The 17685-nt window shown below is 38.9% G+C and overlaps 1 protein-coding gene and 1 non-coding gene across 2 annotated transcripts in view; one reads left to right on the forward strand and one right to left on the reverse strand.

Annotated features, from left to right (window-relative positions):
* WDR70 (WD repeat domain 70) overlaps positions 1–17685 on the forward strand; it is a 276786-nt gene that overhangs the window by 84570 nt on the left and 174531 nt on the right. Inside the window, exon 8 of the mRNA XM_070476595.1 lies at positions 1074–1227. Coding sequence (XP_070332696.1) covers positions 1074–1227 — 154 coding nt within the window. The remainder of the gene's footprint in view (positions 1–1073; positions 1228–17685) is intronic.
* On the reverse strand, positions 3827–3898 carry TRNAG-UCC (transfer RNA glycine (anticodon UCC)). The gene has a single exon. It is a non-coding gene; the product is annotated as a tRNA-Gly (tRNA).

A 17685-nucleotide genomic window follows, 5' to 3' on the forward strand; every position in this document is an offset into this window, starting at 1 on the left:
TCCAAAGGGAGATCTGAAGCTGGAATAACCCTTCTGAGGTATTCCAGTTGAACCAGAGGGCAGGGCCATTTTACTACACATTGGCCAGTCCTTAAATGTGGGCTGCTTTGGGATAGTAACATAGCCTTGGATGAGGGAGTTCTCTGCAATTCAGAGAAATTCCTGAGACTTCAGTTGTAAGCCACCAGCAGTTTAAATCCTGGAAGCTGGGGAATGAGTACTTCAGTCCTGAAAGGATTGATGTGGGTGGTCATCCACTATAGCCACAGTGGCAGGATCACTTTCAGTGGGGTGGTGAGGGTGAAAAGGATACTCTATGTGTGTGTATGTGTATGCTCAGTTGTGTCTGACTCTTTGTGACTCATGGACTATAGCCTGCCAGGCTCCTCTGGCCTTGGAATTTTCTAGGCAAAAATACTGGATTGGGTTACCATTCCATTCTCCAGGGGATCTTCCCGACCCAGGGATTGAACTCAGGTCTTTTGTGTCTCCTGCATTGGTAGGCCAGATTCTTTACCACTAGTGCCACCTGGGTGCTAGAGAAATAAGGGAGGAGATGAAAACTTGTTTAGATAGCTTAGCTGAGAAGGGGAGGAGAGAGAGGTTAGTCATAAGTTCCCAAGGAGACTGGAAGAGGTGGGATCCAAAATACAGGTAGTCGATATGCCTTGGGCAGGAAGAGGTTCATTTTCATCATTGTAATCAAAGAGAAGAAGCAAGGGAAGAGTTCAGAAGCAGATACATTTTATAACAGTAATGAGAGCACACTGAGGCAGTCCTTATATGTTTCTTCTGGGACAAAGCAGGAAGAAGCAAGAACTAGAGATGGGGAGTTATGTGGGTTGAAGATTTAAGGTGAGTAGAGAGGTTTTTAATAGATTGCTGTGGAGAGTGAGAGGAGAGCTTAATAGGATAGCCACTGGTGTTGAGGGCCCTTTTGAGGGTGATGTTCCTGATTTTATAGAATTATCAATTTGTATAGTTGAAGTTTTTTTTCTGACAGTGCTTAATGGAGTGAAAGTATAAACATACTCTGTGTCTTACCAGAATTTCTTATTTTTTTTTTTGCGTAGCCATCAGATCAAGTCATTACAGTACAGTAACACGGGAGACATGATACTTGTTGTATCTGGAAGCTCTCAGGCCAAAGTGATTGACAGAGATGGTTTTGAAGTAATGGAATGTATAAAAGGAGACCAGTATATTGTGGATATGGCCAATACCAAGGTAAGTATGACCCAGAATATTTTAGTGATTTAATTAATTCCATGCACATTTACTCACAGCTTATTGTTGCTGCCATAATTTCTGCTATAAATTAATACAGTGTATTTCAAACTGCCCTCTGCTGAAGTCTACTGAAATACCTCACAGTCCTACTGACGGTTGCAGTCTCATAGCTTTCCTTTTGTTTATTGGCTGTTCATTGAGTGTCCAGTGTGTGTTAGATGGTTCAAACAGCATTCAGATATAACTTAAACATAATGCTATATGCAATTGTATTGAAATGGTGACTTGAATAGTGGTTTTTTCCTTTGATGTATTCCACTAGAGTTTCTCTCCTCTTATCTTAAAATCACCTCCCTAAAGTATCTACCAAAGATGTTTTTTTAGGGTGATGGTGATAAGAAAATAAAGCAGACAGTGCTCCAGATCAGCCTCTCTGTCTTACACTCAAATCGTTCTGTTTTTATCTGTTTGATTTGAAGCTTTTTGAGAATGCCAAACTTTATTTAAACAATGAGTTTGTAGAAATGAAAGCTTTAAAAACTCTTATTTAACTTATTCTTTTTTAGTTTATGGTTACCACAGACAATTTTTCTTTAAAAATGTGAGGAAAAGATGTTCTTTTTGCTAGTTTCTAAGTTCTTACTAATATTTCAGCTGCTCAGGGCTTCTTACATTACAAAAACTAAGACTTTGTGGATTTAAATTTTAGCCAAGAAAATTTCAAGACGAAAGGGATCTGGTGGTTCTATATCTGGCTATTTCTGCAGTTTCAGTTTCACACACATATATACACACAGGCATGCACGTGCAAGTGGGCTGATTTTGTGGCTTCAGTGGTAAAGAATCCTCCTGCAGTTCAGGAGTCGAAGGAGACACAGATTCAATCCCTAGATTGGGAAGATCCCCTGGAGAAGGACATGGCAACCCACTCTAGTATTCTTGCATGGAATATCCGAGGGACAGAGGAGCCTGGCGGGCTACAGTCCATAGTCTCGCAGTCAGACACGACTGAGTGACTTAGCACACAGGCACACATATAGGTGGCTCAGTGGTAAAGAATCTGCCTGCAAAGCAAGAAATATGGGTTCGACTCCTGGGTCAAGAAGAGCCCTTGAAGAAGGAAATGGCAACCAAGTCCAGTATTCTTGCCTAGAAAATCCAATGGTGAGCTACATACAGTCCATGGGGTCACAAAAGGGTCAGGCATGACTTAGTGACTGAACATATATATATATATAAAAGTATATATATATACATATGTATATAATACATATAGTAAAATAATTGGGAAAGTAGAATGAAGGTGGATAAAGCTATGTAGATATATAGGAAATTAAAATATTAAGTTAATTACCAATATGCGAAAAACAACTGTATATTTTAACTTAATACTCTGACTCTCTCAATCTTGTCTAATGTTATCTCTATTTTGATTTCAAAATCATGGTTAATACTTACTCTCTCTATTTCTCAGGAGCACATATAATTGACTGTTTATTTAGGAAATACTATTTTTAGCTTAATTGTACTCCTTGACTTGAGTGGTGGGTTTTAGAAATGCAAGTATTATTATTTGAAGGAAGCAGATTTCATGGGACATTTTTTCTTAACTTTTAAAACTTTTTTCTGATTCAAAGAGTAATTAATAACTTGTGGCTTTACTGGAAAGTTCAACCAATAGAGCATTAAAAGAAACTATTAAATATATCTGATCTGTTATGATAAAATATTATGTACTTCAAATATAAACAGGCCTTTCTAATTATGTTTTTAAATTGTTATACTGTGAGATTTTTATCTCTTTATATCTTTATGTGAATGTGTGTATTTTTTTGGGGGTATGCTTCTAGTGGTGTGTGTGTGTGTGTGTGTGTGTGTGTGTATACAGATATATGTATTTCTGTTACATATTGCATTACAGGGAGAGTATTTTTATTTATACCTTCAAAAACTAATTTATTGAGTTTTTAACAATAATTTTTATTGACTGTTAAAAATTTGAAAAGGGAAAATGACTCATAATTCTATAATCCAAATATAATCACAATTAAGATTTCCATTTTTGTATACCTTTTTTCCTTTATGAATCTGAAAAACATTTTTTTCTGATCACACAAGAACCTTTACATAAGGTATTGTTTGGAGCTATGTAGTAGAGTGGAATGCGAGGCCTCAGAGTGGGAGTGAGGGGCAGGGGGCCTCCTTCAGCCAGAGAGATTCCAGTTTTGTCTGTTTTCCGTATGGAAGTTCTTTTTTTCTTTCTTTTTTTTTTTTTGGAAGTTCTTTATAAGATATTCTTTGAAAATCAGGTTCGGCTGTTTCTTTAAAATATGAAGATCACTGATCTCGAGTTCATAGGATTTATTGCTTATATTATCTGGGAAAATGGGACATTACTTCTTCAGGTTTAAGTCACTAGGAAAGTAGGACAAGGATAAACAAGAATCAGCCCTTAAACCATTCAAACACATACTTTAAAAACTGTAGTTATATTACCATCTAAAACTCATTTATTCTAAACCAGAATTTTAGTATATTACTTCCAGTCAGAGAGTGTTTTTCTTTTTTTGGCCCCCAACAGCATGTGGGATGTTATTTCTCTGACCAGGGATTGAACCCAGGCCTCTGCAGGGGAAGTGCAGAGTCTTAACCACTGGACCACCAGGGAAGTCCCAAAGAATGTTTTTCTCTATTCTTTTAAACTCGTAGACCCATACTTTACCTTCGGCCCTTTTCAACTTTAATAACGGTTCTGTGCCATTTATTTCATAATTACTTGGCTACAGTGGGAGAGGACAGGCCCAGGGGACACTATAACGCTTGGACATTTTAGTGGGCCATTTCTCTATGATTGTACTTTAATTACGGAAATTAGAAGTTTTATAAGGAATTTGGGGAAAAAGGTACTTTCAAATGCTTTATTTATGTTTGAATAGTACATGTAGTTATTCTGATATAAAACCTCTCCAAAAAATTGCCCTTATTACTTGGAAATGAAATATTTTAGTCATGTCCTTTTAATGGTAAATATTGTTTCTTAGGAGTAAAATATTGTAAACTGTGGATTTTAGGTATATTTTTATTTCCTCAAGCAGTTGTAACTGGTAATTTTAACTGCAAATATAGCTCTAAAAAATGAATTCATTTAAAATACATTGTGTTTTTTTCCAAATTCTGAATATTTCCAGAGCTTTTTCTCTAATAGAAACTCCATTACACTGGTTTTTATCCTTTTGACATATCCCCATCATTTCGGGGGTACTTTCTTACATTCTGGCACAACAAAATGTTGCTGGCTCACCTTGTACTATTCTGTTCTGATTTTTCTAGCATTCCGTGGCTCTCTTGAGTTGGGAATTCTATTTACAAATCAAGATCTAGGGCACTGCTTATGTTCATTGTTGCTGAGGTGTTAATCTTCTAGAATATTTCAGAAGACAGAGTTGGGGCTGGAGGGATAAACCAACCAACCAAAGAATAAGCAAAATATATTAAAAAAATCATGAGTTCACTGTGATACATCCAATCTGAATCCAACTTCCTAGCCTTTCCCCATTCAGTATTTGTATTTCACTTCTCCAGTGAAAAACTTGTCCTCCAGCATCACCAGTGTATTTACTCGTTTGTTCAAGGTCCGTATAGTCAAAGCCATGGTTTTTCCTGTAGTCATGTACAGATGTGAGAGTTAGACGATAATGAAGGCTGAGTGCTGAAGAATTGATGCTTTTGAATTGTGGTGCTGGGGAAGACTTTTGAGAGTCCTTTGGACAACAGGGAGATCAAATCAGTCAATCCTAAAGGAAATCAACCGTGAATAGTCATTGGATGGACTGATGCTGAAGCTGAAGCTCCGATCCTTTGGCCACCTGATGTGAAGAGCTGACTCATTAGAAAAGACCCTGATGCTGAGAAAGATTGAGGCAGGAGGAGGAGGCAACAGAGGATGAGGTGGTTGGATGACTTCATCGACACAGTGGACGTGAGTTTGAGCAAACTCTGGGAGATAGTGAGGGACAGGGAAGCCTGGTGTGCTGCTAGTCCATGGGATCTCAAAGAGTTGGACATGACTTAGCAACTGAACAACACTTCCTATTGTACATAGAAAGTAATTTCAAAATTGCTACATAATAGTCCCTGTAGGGAGAATTCCAGTGTGGCACCCAAGATTCCCTGCCCCTCTCCTTGAGTGTGGATGTGACCGATGAGTATAATGAGATCCTTCTGCAATTAGATTATATTGTCTTCACAGTTAACTTTAAGAAAGAAAGATTATCCTCAGTGGTTCTTGCCTAATCAGATGAGCCCTTAAAAGGGATTGATCTCTTCCTGGCAAAAAAAGATTTTAAAATTTGAGGGATTTGACTCGAGAGGGATTCTCTTTTCAGGCTTTGAATATGCAAGCAGAACCTGAATGATAAAGTTGGATAGATAGCTATAGCCAAGGAGATCTCCAAGCAAAATGTTGAAAGTACTGCCTGGTTTTTTCTTGCTACTTATAGTAAAAGATGAGAACAAAAGGAAAATTGAGAGAAGTCTTGTTAAACAGAAACGAGTACTAGATGATTTAGTTAATTTTGAGCCTATCCATATGGCAAAGAATGTTAAAGTGAAGAAATTGTTTCTGAAAGTGTGACACCGACAAAAAGCCCAGGGTGTGCTGTATAACCTTTTGCTAAAACTTCAGAAAGATCAAAAGGTCAGAATATTCAGTTACACTAAAGGCTCCTTCAAGAAATGAAGCATGTGCCTCACAGATTTTATTTTCTCAATCAAACCAGTTGACTTCTAGGAAGCTTAAGGATTTTATTTCTTAGCTGTTTCAGCAAGAGATATATATCAAGAAGGGATCCCCCCCCCCATTGTTTTTTAAAAAATTTTTTATTGGAGTAGAGTTGATTTACAGTGTTCTGTCTGTTTCAGGTACACAGCAAAGTGAATCAGTTATACATATACATATATCCAACTCTTTTTTAGTTTCTTTCCCCATATAGGCCATTACAGAGTATTGAGTGGAGTTCCCTGTGCTGTATAGTAGGTCCTTATTAGTTAATCTCTTTTATATATAGTAGGGTGTATATGTCAAGAAGGGACTGTTTTGCAAAGGATTTTGGGAATGGCTTTGTCTAATCAGGTAAAAAAAGAGAAGTTTCTCATTTGTTGGCTTTGAAGGTGGAGAAATCCATGTAGTGAGGAAGGCACACAGCTTCTAGATGTTGTGAGCAGCTCGCAGCTGACAGAGGCAATGGAATAGGCATCTTAGTCCTGAGACCACAGGAAGTTGGGTTCTTCCAGCAGCCTGAGTGAGCTTGGGAGTGAATGCTTCCCTTGAGCCTCCACAAAGGAATGTGGCCCTCCGAACATCCTGATTTCAGCCTCTGAGACCCCGAGCAGAAAATTCAACTTTCTGGATTGTGACTGGCCTTCTGACCTCCCAAACTGTTAGCTAATAAACTAAGAGTTGTTTTAGGCACCTAGGTTTGTGGTAATTTGTTACACAGAAATAGGAAACTAATACAGTCCTGCAAATGCCATACATACTAAGTAATAATGAAAGTCCCCCAAGGAGGTGGTAGTGAGGGAGGTCAAGCATCAGAGTAGGACTTAGCTTTGAGTGGGAGGAGGAAATTTATTCACATTGGAAATAGAGGGATGAGATTGGGCTCTTATGCAGATACCTTTACAAGTGGTTGGCCTTAGATAAGAAATTGAAGGTGTCGCCGTGTAGCCACTGAATCATTTCCTAGTTTTGTGTTAGGAAATGGAATGAGGCCTTATGTAGAATAGTAAAGGCTTAGAATAGCTATTGATAGTGTGAGAGAAAAATTGTTAAGACTTGTGGGAGCATTCAGGGTTAAAAAATCTAAGTTATAAGAGTCTTTGGCATATTCATATGATATTCTTGGGCTTCCCTTGTGGCTCAGCTGGTAAAGAATCTGCCTGCAGTACAGGAGGCCTGGGTTCAATCCCTGGGTAGGGAAGATCCCCTGGAGAAGGGAAAGGCTACCCACTCCAGTATTCTGGCCTGGATAGTTCCGTGGACGAAGGAGCCTGGTGGGCTACAGTCCATGGGGTCACAAAGAGTTGGACATGACTGAGCGACTTAGTATGCATGCATGCTATGATCTTCTTGAGCCTGTTTATGAGCGTGAGGTGTTTGAATGGAATACAATGCTGAGGAAGAGGGATTTATTCCAGAATAAAAGTTGTTCATTATAAGTACAGCAAAGGACACTCAGGTTTATGTTGAGTGATTGGTTGAAATTTAGGATGTTGAAAAGAACATTTGTGATTCCAGAAATGGAACCATCTGTGGACAGAGTTAGCTATAGTTGGAGCTACTGCAATATCTTGGAGAAAAGGTCATTGGAGTTGAGTCGATCAAAGAAGAATGAATCTATCTCTTTGGTATCTTCACATGTATTTAAAAGTTGCTCAGTAGTTAGATTTGAATTTCAGAGTCCTTGATTCATAGAAGGGAATGACTAAGAATGTGATGGATTACACAGGGTTTGGCAGACTGCAGTCTGTGATCCAAATCCAGCCTGCACTGTTTTTGTAAGTAAAAGTTTTACTGAACACAGCCATGCCTGTTCACTTACGGTTGTCTGTGATTGCTTTTTGTGCTTATGGTGGTAGAGTTTGAGTAGTTCCTTCAAAGACCATGTGACCCAGAAAGCCTAAAATAGTTACTATGTAGTCCATCCTAAAGGATTTAGATCCTGAATATTCATGGGAAAGACTCATGTTGAAGCTGAAGCTCCAGTACTTCGGCCACCTGATGCAAAGAGCCGACTCGTTAGAAAAGACCCTGATGCTGGGAAAGATTGAAGGCAGGAAAAAAAGTGGATGACAGAGGACGAGATGGTTGGATGGCATCACCAATTCAATGAACATGAGTTTGAGCAAGCTCTGGGAGAAGGTGAAGGACCGGAAAGGCTGGCGTGTTGCAGGCCATGGGGTCGCAAAGTGTTGGATATGACTGAGTGACTGAAAAACAAGTCCATTAGAGAAGAAGATTGCCAACTCCCAAAATTAGGCTATGAACATTTTCTCCAGCAAAACATACTGACACAAACTTTTGCTGACAATTTTAGGAAGTTTGAAGATTTCTGAAGCCATGAATGGACTCCAGTTAAGGAGAACTTTTGGATTAAAGCTGATAGTACATTCCCTGAAGCATTTCCTCTCTTCAGAGGAGTTGCCTCTGCTAGTTAACTCACTATGCCAAATACATGGCTACTTTCATTTTATGGGTCACAGAGCCTCACCTCATTCAGTGACTACAAGTGGCACTGTGGTGGGGCAGCTGTCACAGCTTTTGTCATGAGGCTGTCATGAGGGTATGGATTGATAACTGTAGATCAGCACACCTCTGTGCACATGAGTGCATGAGCGCGTGTGAATTAGATGAAACCAATAGTGGTCTTGGTATTGATAATGGCTTGATGATGTCATCTCTGTATGCACAGTCTAGCAGATTATGAGAAATAAATAGATGCTTCATTCTTTCTAGTAGGCTCTTTCCAGACTGTTAAATAAAGGAAGGAAATTTTTTTTTTTTCCCTAGGAGTGCCTATGTTTAGATAAAGGAGAAAGAGAGAAAACCTAGTTTATTTGATGAAAAAGTGTTTTCATCACTGACTGTTCTTTAATAAGTGTCACTTAAAATTTTTTTTCCACTAATGTGAGCCATGATGCTGAATCTGTTTATAGATTCATTTAAGAATCCTCAGTTGAACTTCATTTTCTATTATGACTAATTTTGGTCACTGTTTTAACACAAGGGTGTTTAACATTCCCATTGCCTTTGTCATACTCTTGTCTTTACAAACAAGAAACAGCATTCATAGTCTTTTAGTATTTCTTCAGTTTAACTTACTATTTGTGCTCATATTCTGTGTACTCAACGACTAAGGTGATCGTGTTTTATGTTAATGTCCTCTGTAGTAGGGATCATCCTCTTTTGGTCCTGTTAGAAATATACTTTATATTTCTAGATGCTATTTCAACTCTAATCAATACATATCACTAAAAGACCTCTCTTCTGGAGCCTGCCTTCAAGATCTGCATAGGCTGGATTTCTGTTAGGACAAAGCATAGGAAGTGAGATTCCAAATGGGAGGAGGTATAGATAGATAGATAGATAGATAGATAGATAGCTGATTGGCATTGATGTATGGCAGAGAACACCACAGCATTCTAAAGCAATTATCCTCCAATTAAAAAAAAAGCCACCCCCCAAAAGCTATACTGCAAAAAAAGAAAAAAGAACTGGATTGAGTAGCGCCCATTGTGCTGAGAAGCAGTGACTCCTGAGTCTGGGAGTAGAAGAAGATGGTAAACTAGGAACTGACTGGGAGGTGAGCCCGCTACACATTAAATTAAGGGGCCAGGAAGAGATGTCAGTGGAGGTGGAGCTGAGTTAAGCTGAGAGGGAGCATAAAAGTGTGAAGTAGTGTGCAAGATTGAGGAAGCCAAGGCAGTTTAGGATCTAAGTCCCTGAGGGCAGGGCATGTCTCATGGATATTGAGGTGTTCCTTTTGTTGCAAGTCATGAGCTATTTTCTGGGGCCAGAGGTAGACATTTAATGAAGTGAAACTAGATCAGACACGTATTTACTGGGTGGCACTAGAAGTTTTTTTTTTTTTTTTCTTAAATAAGCAAAGACAGACAAATTTCTGTTTTGGAAAGAGATGAATGGGATCTCTGACAATTCTACAGATTTTAATCTATTTTCCAGGCAGTTTAATTACTGTCTTTTAGTACCTTAGGTGCACAGGTGGTAAAGAATCCACCTGCATTGTGGGAGTCCTGGGTTCGATCCCATGGTTGGGAAGATCCTCTGGAGAAGGGAATGCCCACGCATGCCAGTATTCTTGCTTGGAGAATTCCATGGACAGGGAGCCTGGCAGGCTACAGTCCATGGGTTCACAAAGAGTCAGACAGAACTGAGTGACCAACACACACTTCAACACTAACTCACTTACCTGTTCATGCCACCCCACCATCATGTGATTCATAACTGGTGGTCAGTTCTCAATTCTCCAAACACTGTAACTCTCAGCAGTGTTTGACATAGTTGATTATTCTCTCCTTCTTGAAACATCTTCATTACTTCCTTCTTTCCCTCTCACTAAACATCTGTCCCATTGGCAAAACATATTTTGCCAACAAAGCTTTATGAATAAAGCTACTACTAACATTAACATGTAATTAATTTTGAAAAATGGAAAAGTGAGTCTTCCAACTTTTTCTTTCTTTTCATGATTATCCTTGGGTTAAATTATTGAAATAATAAACCAATGAGAATTAAAGTAAGAAAAAAATAATAGTAAAGATATTCTTGAAATAATAAGATAATTCTTGAAGTGTTTTATTCTTTTAAAAAGTTTCTAAATGAATTATGTGACCAGTTTTCACTTTGTGTATCATTTTATTTTTTAAAAAATTAAAACAGTTTGGCCATGCTGTGAGGCTTGTGGGATCTTGGTTCCCTGACTAGGGATCACACCTGGCCTCTGGCAGTGAAAGTGCCAAGTCCTAACTGCTGGGCTGCCAGGAAATTCCCTCTGTAGCATTTCTTTTTAAGCAGGTCTATTGGTGACACGTTCTGTTAGTTTTCTTTCATCTTAGGATGTCTCTATTTCACCTTTGCTTCTAAAGTGCATTTTCTGTACATTTAACTTGGCAATAACCCCAGATATGCAGATGACACCACCCTTATGGCAGAAAGTGAAAAAGAACTAAAGAGCCTTTTGGTGAAAGACAAGAGTGAAAAAACTGGTTTAAAACTCAACATTCAAAAAATGAAGATTATGGCATCCAGTCCCACGACTTCATGGCAAATAGATGGGAAAACAATGGAAACAGTGACAGACTTTATTTTCTTGGGCTCCAAAATCACTGCAGATGGTGACTGCAGCCATGAAATTAAGACACCTGCTCCTTGGAATAAAAGTTATGACTAACATAAACAGCATATTAAAAAGTAGAGACATTACTTTGCCAACAAATGTCCATCTAGTTAAAGCTATGGTTTTTCTAGTAGTCATGTATGGATATGAGAATTGGACCATGAAGAAGACTCAATGCCAAAGAATTGATGGTTTTGAACTGTGGTGTTAAAGAAGACTCTTGATAGTCCCCTGGACTGCAAAGAGATCCAACCAGTCAGTCCTAAAGGAAATCAATCCTGACTATTCATTGGAAGGACTGATGCTGAAGCTGAAACTCTTAATACTTTGGCCACCTGATGTGAAGGGCTGACTCATTAGAAAAGACCCTAATGCTGGGAAAGATTGAAGGCAGGAGGAGAAGGTGATGACAGAAAGGTGTTTGGATGGCATCACCAACTCGATGAACATTAGTTGAGCAAGCTCCAGGAGATGGTGAATGACAGGAAAGTCTGGCGTGCTTCAGTCCTTGGGGCTGTGAAGAGTCGGACATGACTGAGCAACTGAACAATAACAGCAGTTTTTCTCTTAGTACCTTAAAAATGTCTTACATTAAATATTGTTCTTAGTTCATTTTGTTTGGCTTTCACTGGGATTCTTAAATCTGTAAGTTTACTTTTTTCACCACACTTTGGAAATTTTTAGCTATTATTTCTTCAAAATATTTTTCTGCATCTGTGAGTCTTATATAACAGGAATACTAAATCTTTTTATATAGTCTCAAACATCTTTATGATTCTGCTCATTGTTTCCCTATTCTTTTTTTTTCTTCTATTGTTTAGATTGAATTATCTGTCTTCAAGTTCACTGACTCTATCCTCTGATGTATCCATTCTACTGTTGAGCCCCTCTAGTGAATTTTAACTTCCATTATTGTGTCTTTCAGTACAAATTTCCATTCTTAAAAATTAGTTAGTTTTTCTTTGCTGAGCATGTCTGTCTTTGCCTTTGTTTCAAAACTGTCTGTTTTCCCTTTTTGTATTATGATTGTAAACACTGATTTAAAGTATTTTTCTGAGAATTCCAACTTTTGGGTCATCTTGTGGTTGGCATCTTTCATCTTACTTCCTGGGGCTTCCCAGGTGACATTATTGGTAAAGAACTTGCCTGCTAATTCAGGAGACATAAGTGACATGGGTTTGATCCCTGAGTCGGGAAAATACCCTGGAGGGGGCATGACAACCCATGCCAGTATTCCTGCCTGGAGAATCCCCAGGGACAGAAGAGCCTGGAGGGCTACAGTCCAAAGGGTCTCGAAGAGTCAGACACTACAAAGTGACTTAGCATGTCTTACTCCTTGAGGCCTTGTTAGGTTTTCCTAATTTTTTGTGTGTTTAACTTTGGATTGTATTCTTGACACTTTGAATATTGTGTTATGAGATGCAGGCTCCTGTCTAAAACTTCTGGAGACTGCTAGAAGTTTTTTATTTTTGCTTATGTGACTATGTGGTTTCTTTTTAGCTGACAGTCAACCTGATTAGTTTTAGACTGTATATCCTGACCGGCCTTATGTTAGCTGTTTTTATTTCCAATATAGGTTTAATTTCCAAGGTATTTATGCCTTTGTATGCTATTCTGGTTTGTCTCATGTGCATGTTACCCAGGAGGTTATGTGGAACCTCGGTGGTAGTCTGCGGTGTTTTGAGATCTCAGCGCTTTTCTTAAGTTGCTTCTGACAAGTTTCATGTATTACACATATAAGCTTACCTCAGCAGTGAGCTCAGTACTTCTTATACAGATTTAAATGATATTTTTGTCCTAGCTTTCTTACTTGTTAAGCCCTTAATTTCCCCTTTGCCCTCTGTTGTCAGAGGTTTATTGTTCTGATGTTCTTGCTGGAAAACCAGAAGCTTACTCTTTTTATGTTATGTAGTAGCTCTTATAACTGGGTATGCCTCTGGGCAAAGCTGGAGTGGGAAGGGGACATCATATTTTTCCCACCCCTCAGCAGCTATGTCTGTGAGTTGGTGGGGAAGGGAGCGCTGCTACTGCATGCTGGCATTAATCCCGATGTAAAGCACAGACTATCAGAAAGGTTCTGTCCTACAAATGCTGCTGTGTGGTGAGAAGCCATAGGTGATCGATCGACTTAGTCACTAATGTTAGCCTGGTAGAGGGCATGGGACATTAAAAGTGTTCTACTGCATTGGGGCTGCTGCCTTTGCTGCTTTGGGGTCCTGGGAGGAGGCACTGTGCCTCTTTGTTACTGGCCTTTCCCTGGTGTAGGGTCAGGGAAGCCAATATTCCTCTGTTGTTTCTGCAACAGACTTTCCAGAGAGCAGCCAGAATATATGTATTTTCAAGTATTTATTTTGGTGTAATTCAAATTTACAGAAAATTTGTAAAATATAGTACACAGAGCTTCTTTATACTTTTTTTCAGAATCACCAGTTGCTGCCATTTTGTCCCATTGCTTTATCCCCCCATCTCTTCCTCCCTTTCTCCCATAACTAACACAACACTCTCCCTCCTTCTCTCTTTCCCTTCTTCCCCCTACTTATACATCCTCTAGGCACTTAGGCGTATATGCACACACACATACATAAAAATTATGTGTGTGTGTTTAATTTCACCCAACTTTTGAAAATAAGTTGCAAACATCATGCTCCTTTGCTCTTAAATTCTTTAGTGTGGCTTTCCTAATAATGTTCATCTTCTTATATAATCATGAATTTAATATTGATAAAATACTCTTATTTAATCCATAATCAATAGTTTCATCAGTTAGCTCCATTATCTCCTTCATAATTATTTTCTCACCAGTTCGATCATCATGCCTTTTTGTCTCCTTTTACTGGGAGTAGTTCCTATACCTCCCCACCCCCAACTTCTTTTACTTTGATTTTTTTTGAAGACTATAACCCATGTTATTTTGTAAAATGTAAAATTCAATTTTGTCTGTTTTTCCTCATAATTAGAGTCAGGGTATGCATTTCTAGAAGGACTGACCCCAAAATAATATTTTACTCTCCTTGCTTCTTCATATCAGAAAGTACCTTATACCTACCAAATTTCTTTAGTACAAAGTTGCTAGCTATTACCTTTTTTGTAATTGCTGTGTAATTTGCAGGGAAATCTTGAGACCATGGCGTTATCCTGTTCATTATCAGACTTTCCTCCATTGGTTTGAGAGTCCATTGATGGTTTTGTTTGAATCAGTTATTGAATATTACTCTGATGATTGCAAAATTGTGCAAAAATTTTTCTATCATTTATCTTATATTTATTAATCAGCATTCTGTAAGGAAGAACTTTCTCTTATTTATTTCTTTATTAATATGCTTTCAAGGGTTCTTATTTTAGACAGTGGTTTACAATCATTACTTTCATTATTTATTTTGATACCCTAATTGTCCCAGGTTTAACTGGTGAAAGGCCCCTCCAATTTGCATTTTATCTTTTTAGCATATCCTCATCATGTTTGCGACACAACTGAGCGACTTCACTTTCACTTTTCACTTTCATGCACTGGAGAAGGAAATGGCAACCAACTCCAGTGTTCTTACCTGGAGAATCCCAGGGACGGGAGCCTGGTGGGCTGCCATCTATGGGGTCGCAGAGTCGGACACGACTGACATGACTTAGCAGCAGCAGCAGCAGCAGCAGCAGCATGTTTGCAACACTCCCTTATTTTTTTAGGATAATCATATATTCTGTATTCATCTTGTACTTTTCCTACCTCAGCCCCAGAAAGAATCATTTCTCCAAGGAGCCCTGGTTCCTTTAGGGGAAAATGATATTTGGCAACAAGGATCTCTTCACTACGTTTGCTGAGGTGTTATTGTTTCTAGACATTTGCAGCATGTAAAGCAAGAGAATAATTTAGAAATGTACATTTACCCCTGTATTTACATCTACCTATTAAAAACCATGAGTTCATATTGATATCCCCAGTTTCAGTCAAACACCGCAGAGTTTATTCTAATCTTCCCCTTTTTCCCGTTTCAGTTCAGTTCAGTTCAGTCGCTCAGTCATGTCCAACTCTTTGCGACCCCATGAATAGCAGCACGGCAGGCCTTCCTGTCCGTCACCAACTCCTGGAGTTTACTCAAACTCATGTCCATCGAGTTGGTGATGCCGTCCAACCATCTCATCCTCTGTTGTCCCCTTCTCCTCCTGCCCCCAATCCCTCCCAGCATCAGGGCTTTTTCCAATGAATCAGCTCTTTGCATGAGGTGGCCAAAGTACTGGAGTTTCAGCTTCAGCATCAGTCCTTCCAATGAACATTTAGGATGACCTCCGTTAGGATGGACTGGTTGGATCTCCTTGAAGTCCAAGGGACTCTCAAGAGTCTTCTCCAACACCACATTCAAAAGCATCAATTCTTCTGTGCTCAGCTTTCTTCACCGTCCAAGTCTCACATCCATACATGACCACTTGAAATACCATAGTCTTGACCAGACAGACCTTTGTTGGCAAAGTAATGTCTCTGCTTTTTAATATGCTATCTAGGTTGGTCATCACTTCCCTTCCAAGGAGTAAGCGTCTTTTAATTTCATGGCTGCAGTCACCATCTGCAGTGATTTTGGAGCCCCAAAAAATAAAGTCTGACACTGTTTCCACTGTCTCCCCATCTATTTCCCATGAAGTGATGGGACCAGATGCCATGATCTTAGTTTTCTAAATGTTGAGCTTTAAGCCAACTTTTTCACTCTCCTCTTTCACTTTTATTAAGAGGCTTTTTAGTTTACTTTCACTTTCTGCCATCAGGGTGGTGTCACCTGCATATCTGAGGTTATTGATATTTCTCCCTGCAGTCTTGATTCCAGCTTGTGCTTCTTTCAGCCCAGTGTTTCTCATGATGTACTCTGCATGTAAGTTAAATAAGCATGGTGACAATGTACAGCCTTGATGTACTCCTTTCCTTATTTGGAACCAGTCTGTTGTTCCATGTCCAGTTCTAACTGTTGCTTCCTGACCTGCATACAGGTTTCTCAAGAGGCAGGTCAGATGGTCTGGTATTCTCAGCTCTTTCAGGATTTTCCACATTTTATTGTGATCCACACAGTCAAAGGCTTTGGCATAGTCAGTAAAGCAGAAAGAAGTATGTATTTTTCTGGAATTCTCTTGCTTTTTGATGATCCATTGGATGTTGGCAATATGATCTCTGGTTTCTCTGCCTTTTCTAAAACCAGCTTGAAAATCTGGAAGTTCACGGTTCACATATTGCTTAAGCCTTGCTTGGAGAATTTTGAGCATTACTTTATAACATGTGAGATAAGTGGAATTGTGCAGTAGTTTGAGCATTCTTTGGGATTGCCTTTCTTAGGGATTGAAATGAAAACCGACCTTTTCCAGTCCTGTGGCCACTGCTGAGTCTTCCAAATTTGCTGGCATATTGAGTGCAGCACTTTCACAGCATCATCTTTCAGGATTTAAAATAGCTCAACTGGAATTCCATCATCTCCACTAGCTTTGTTTGTAGTGATGCTTTCTAAGGCCCACTTGACTTCACGTTCTTGGATGTCTGGTTCTAGGTGAGTGATCATACCATTGTGATTATCTGGGTCGTGAAGATCTTTTTTGTACAGTTCTTCTGTGTATTCTTGCCACCTCTTCTTGATATCTTCTGCTTCTATTAGATCCATACCATTTCTGTCCTTTATTGAATCCATCTTTGCATGAAGTATTCCTTTGATATCTCTAATTTTCTTGAAGAGATCTCTAGTCTTTCCCATTCTATTGTTTTCCTCTACTTCTTTGCATTGATCACTGAGGAAGGCTTTCTTATCTCTCCTGGCTGTTCTTTGGAACTCTGCATTCAAATGGGAATATCTTTCCTTTTCTCCTTTGCTTTTCACTTCTTTTCTTTTCACAGCTATTTGTAAGGCCTCCTCAGACAACCATTTTGCCTTTTTGCATTTCTCTTCCATGGGGATGGTCTTGATCCCTGTCTCTTGTACAATGTCATGAACCTCTGTCCATAGTTCATCAGTCTCTCTGTCTATCAGATCTAGTCCCTTAAATCTATTTCTCACTTCCACTGTGTAATCATAAGGGATTTGATTTAGGTCATATCTGAATGGTCTAGTGGTTTTCCCTACTTTCTTCAGTTTAAGTCTGAATTTGGCAATAAGGAGTTCATGATCTGAGCCACAGTCAGCTCCCGGTCTTGTTTTTGCTGATTGTGTAGAGCTTCTCCATCTTTGGCTGCAAAGAATATAATCAATCTGATTTCCATGTTGACCATCTGGTGATGTCCATGTGTAGAGTCTTTTCCTGTGTTGTTGGAAGAGGATGTTTGCTATGACCAGTGCATTCTCTTGGCAAAACTCTGTTAGCCTTTGCCAGTTTAGTAACTCCCTTCTCCAACAGCTAGAAACTCAGCTCCTATTATCGCCAACATATTTCCTCATTTGCTTAAATCTCCATTTATATTGAAAGCAGTTCTAGAATTGTTAATGCATACCATTTGCAAAAAAAGGAACAAATATATTAACTGGAATGCCATACTCATTTACAGTTCTTTTGGTCTTTAGACTCAGAGTATGTATTAGTAGTT

Source organism: Odocoileus virginianus, chromosome 14 (genome assembly GCF_023699985.2).
Source record: "Odocoileus virginianus isolate 20LAN1187 ecotype Illinois chromosome 14, Ovbor_1.2, whole genome shotgun sequence".
In the NCBI taxonomy this organism is placed as follows: domain Eukaryota; kingdom Metazoa; phylum Chordata; class Mammalia; order Artiodactyla; family Cervidae; genus Odocoileus; species Odocoileus virginianus.